The sequence below is a fragment of the Macrobrachium nipponense genome, chromosome 30 (genome assembly GCF_015104395.2).
Source record: "Macrobrachium nipponense isolate FS-2020 chromosome 30, ASM1510439v2, whole genome shotgun sequence".
NCBI classification, from domain to species: Eukaryota; Metazoa; Arthropoda; class Malacostraca; order Decapoda; family Palaemonidae; genus Macrobrachium; species Macrobrachium nipponense.
Genome location: NC_087218.1, coordinates 15,436,220 through 15,440,154, shown reverse-complemented (window position 1 = coordinate 15,440,154; position 3,935 = coordinate 15,436,220). Strand labels below are relative to the sequence as shown.

The window sequence follows — 3,935 nt, the reverse complement described above, 5'->3', positions numbered from 1 at the left end:
ATGAATTAGTGCTAAAGTATTCCCATTCACTTCAGTTCAGAAAAATCTTCGTGATGGGTGTCGTGAATGTTGATGTTTGCAAGTTCAAGTTATTATGTGATTCTCCTTCGAATCGTCTAGTTTTTGTGCTTTAGATTTTTGACAAAATTACAGGTTTTTCTTGTTAAAAATTTTTTTTTTTCATTCGCTTATCTTTATTCTTTTGTTATTTTCATTTAGCATTTTTCGTTATGCGTCGCACTCCACTCTACAGTAGCTTAAATTGACAAGTTCTATGTGAATAACGATAATAGTTACTCACGTTATTTGTTGATCATGCATCACATTTTTTTTTTACGTAAGAGAACTGTTCATGTGATGCGAAGCAAGAAAGTAATGGTTGATAAAAAAAAAAAGGTAAAAGCAAATTTCAAGCAGCAGACTTCTGGAATGAGCAGAAGCGAGAGCTGGTTATCTATTCCAGTTTCGTTGTGGTGACGCATTTTCAATAAAGTTTGAAGTTCTTGATATGGAAATTTTTCATTGTTTGGATGTCTTCTGTATAAGTTCATTCCAAAGTTGTCTTGATCATTACTTCTTGAGAGAGAGAGAGAGAGAGAGAGAGAGAGAGAGAGAGAGAATCATATATATTTGCATAGGAACGGGAGATACTGAGTTTGTTCTTGTACTAAATTAATTCACCCTACCAGATCACGTACTTCATTTCAGGAAGTTCGTTTGCCCCCGTTTGGTTTGAGTAATGAAACACAAAATATATCCATAAATATTATATTTCATGTAAAAATATCTCTGTACAGTAAAATCTCTTACTGGTCATTTTAAGAGCGGACAGGCCGTTCACTTAGACAAAAGGAGCCCTTTTATATAATACATAGAAAACAAGGGAGTACTTGACTGCATTCTTCAGGTACTGGAATAATCTGAAGCGAGGTACCTCTCACTCGCTGCTGGCTTCCAGTTACTTTCCTGGAAGCTTTCCAGCTGAGTTATGGAACCGATCATTAACACTAGTATTTATAAAGCTTTGATATGCCTATATAGATATAAGACGCGTATCAAAATGGTAAAACAAAATAATATAAATTCGCTGATAAAATATCAATGAACACAGGAGACTTGGAATGTAATAATATACACATTTCAGCGAGGAAAGTGAGGATGAACGTGATCTAATCATGAGGTGAATATGAACATAAATATTTTACAATACATCAAATGATGATGAAGATGACTCGGCGGAAGCGCCCTTGATGGCTGCAGATCCGCAGTGAAATGAATGGGATTAACAATGAGGTGATTCGCGTAACGAGATGACGAGAAGGATCCCACACTGAGACGAACAATCCGACGGTCCACCATGACGGACGCGCATATAATCCAGAAGTGTCTTCAGCGGTCACCCTTCTCCAGCGAGTAGCAGTTCCCGAAGAAAGCGAACAGTTAAGGAGACCGTTCCCCACGGGGGGGAAACGGTTACGTGTTGTCATTGACGAGTTACCATTGGGACGACTTGACTAGAGAGAGCGTACGAAGGACGAAGGCTTGAAGGTTTTCAAATTCTCTCCTCCCCTCCATCGGAGGTACCCACAGAAGAGGCAGGGAGGTTCCAATAAGATTCATAGATGAGAATCCTAGCGCGGGAGTCACCTGACGATGTCGAGAACCTTCAGAGAGACAATCTCCTTCCCCCCCTCAGAGGGTGCTCCATTGGCAGGGGCCGTCGCCTGTGTACAATCTCTCGCCATTCTGCAGGATGCCCACCAGGTACTCGTCGAGAGCCTGGAGGGCGGGGACGGAGTGGCCAACGCCCCGGAAGGCGATGGTGGCATCCCGGCCGGCGTGTTCCATGATGACATCTTCGCCTCCAGGATGGTCCAGCATGAACTGAGTGACGTCGAACACCTGTGTGAGGGAAGAGGACCAATCGTTAGTCATTTCGTCAAGGTATAATTTTGGACTTGAGTGAGTTTTTATATCAAAATATTGTTAGATATTAATTTAATGGGTTTTCTTTATGCATAATAATAATAATAATAATAATAATAATAATAATAATAATAATAATAATAATAATAATAATAATAATAACCACTTCCTAGGAAAGTCAAAATTTACTTGTTAAAATCTAGCTGACAATTTCTTAACAACATTCCAGTCTCACTGTATATGTTTGTGTGTGTGTATATATATATATATATATATATATATATATATATATATATATATATATATATATATATATATAATATATATATATATATATAATTGGTGAAGACGTGTGCCAAGGGAAAGAATTATCGTTAAGAAATTTTCAGCTAGATTTTAATAAGTAAATTTTGACTTTTCTAGAAGTTGTTGTTGTTGTTGTTGTTATTATTATTACTATTATATATAAGTATAAACAAATAAATAAACCTTGCTTATACGAATTCATCCTAACGTGATCAACTCACCTTATCGTAGAGGATAATCCAGCAATCGTTGTAGCTGTCGTGCTGGGACACCTCATCGAGTGTGTAGACATCGAGGCCGGTCTGCTCATCTTTGACTCTCTCGCAACCCGAGTTCGAGTTTGAGTTCGAGTTGGTACTTGAGTCTCGGTATCCGAGTACTTGGGAGGCATATTCTAGCGTCTGTGTTGCGAAGCTGATGACTGCTCTGGGCTGCAGCATGTAGAGTGGGACTTGGCCGTACGGTTGCTTCATGATGGAATTCTGGAGGAGAGAAACCAAGAATTTCGTTAGACCTATGTTTGACATTGTGATGCATTGGTAGGCCTAGCATGGTTTTAATCTTAACTGTGCAGTTAAGATTGAACAAAGACTGTGCAATTAAATACCACAACAAAACTGAAATAAAGATATAAAAACTGTGCAAAAAGATATGATAAAAATTGTGAAATAGATGTAACAATAACTAAAGTTTAAAATCACATTATTTTGCTCGAGCGCTGAACAGAGTTGAACCGTCAGTTTAAAGTAACGAGGTTTTTTTTTTGTACGCCATCTTGTAATGTTTATCTTTTATTTTTTTTTCTTTCATTAAAGAATTGTTTTGTTTGCACGCCATTTTGCACTGTTTGTTGTCTAAAGTTTAAGGTCACGTTATGTACTGTTTGTTTTATGTAAAGTTTAAAATAATCGTACGCCATCTCGTAATCTCTATTTTTGTTCACTTTATTGTTCGAAATTTAAGTCTTGGAGAAAAGATGAAATAAGAACCTTTATAAAAGTACTGCTTATTTTTCTTGTTTATGTCACAGATGTTTTCACACAAATCCTAGACCATATAAAACTTGACCTCAATTCCCGCACAACGTCAAGACAGCGATCTGAAGGAAACGGAATTTTCCACTGCCACTCTCAACGAAAACATCGATTTAACATTTAAAAAATATAAAGAAGGCAATGACGTCGATGACAATAACAAAAAGGAAAACTTGAATTTTCCTCCAGAAATGCAAGCCGGCTTCCAAGTGCTTAAACAGCAGGAATTCTCACTACATTTGTTTTTAAAAAGTCAAAGCACCGTAAACTTCCGATACTACAGCACTACTAACCTTTTGTTCAACGGCAATATACCAAAAGACAGGTATAGATAATATAAACCTTGTGCGGTTAGAACGAGTAAGCTCAGAGACGTGTTACTTCACTGGCTGAGTGTGATTGACTGTTGCAAGTTGAATCGCTTTGCTGGCTTATATAGCGGCGCGGTCAAAACATGACGAAACTCGGCTGTTCTCTTGCGCCGCACAACAATTCTCTTTTTTGCCCGCTTCCAGCACCGAGTTTTCTCTCGGTTAAAAGGCGTTGAAGATGAGTAGCGGCCCCACTTCTGCGCAGTACTCTCTTCTTTTATTCAAATGCATTCGTTAAGCGAAAACCAGAAAAATGAAAGGTTAATTTCAAATTGTGGCAACACCGGTTGTGTTGATA

The 3,935-nt window shown here is 37.9% G+C and overlaps 1 protein-coding gene across 1 annotated transcript; it reads right to left on the bottom strand.

Moving 5' to 3' along the window:
* Positions 1 to 752: 752 nt before the first annotated feature.
* On the bottom strand, positions 753 to 3,716 carry LOC135202306 (uncharacterized). Its single transcript, XM_064231642.1, has 3 exons — positions 3,560 to 3,716; positions 2,454 to 2,714; positions 753 to 1,902 (listed from the first exon to the last, which is right to left on the bottom strand). The coding sequence occupies exons 2-3, from the start codon at positions 2,703 to 2,705 to the stop codon at positions 1,693 to 1,695; spliced, it is 462 nt and encodes a 153-aa protein (XP_064087712.1). The 5' UTR covers positions 2,706 to 2,714; positions 3,560 to 3,716; the 3' UTR covers positions 753 to 1,692.
* Positions 3,717 to 3,935: the final 219 nt, after the last annotated feature.

Bases quoted from the DNA above. Each gene is read 5' to 3' on its own strand.
- LOC135202306 (XM_064231642.1), bottom strand. From the start codon at position 2,705: ATGAAGCAACCGTACGGCCAAGTCCCACTCTACATGCTGCAGCCCAGA. The intron at 1,903-2,453 runs GTGAGTTGATCA...TCCCTCACACAG, and splicing joins GGATTATCCTCTACGATAAG to GTGTTCGACGTCACTCAGTT.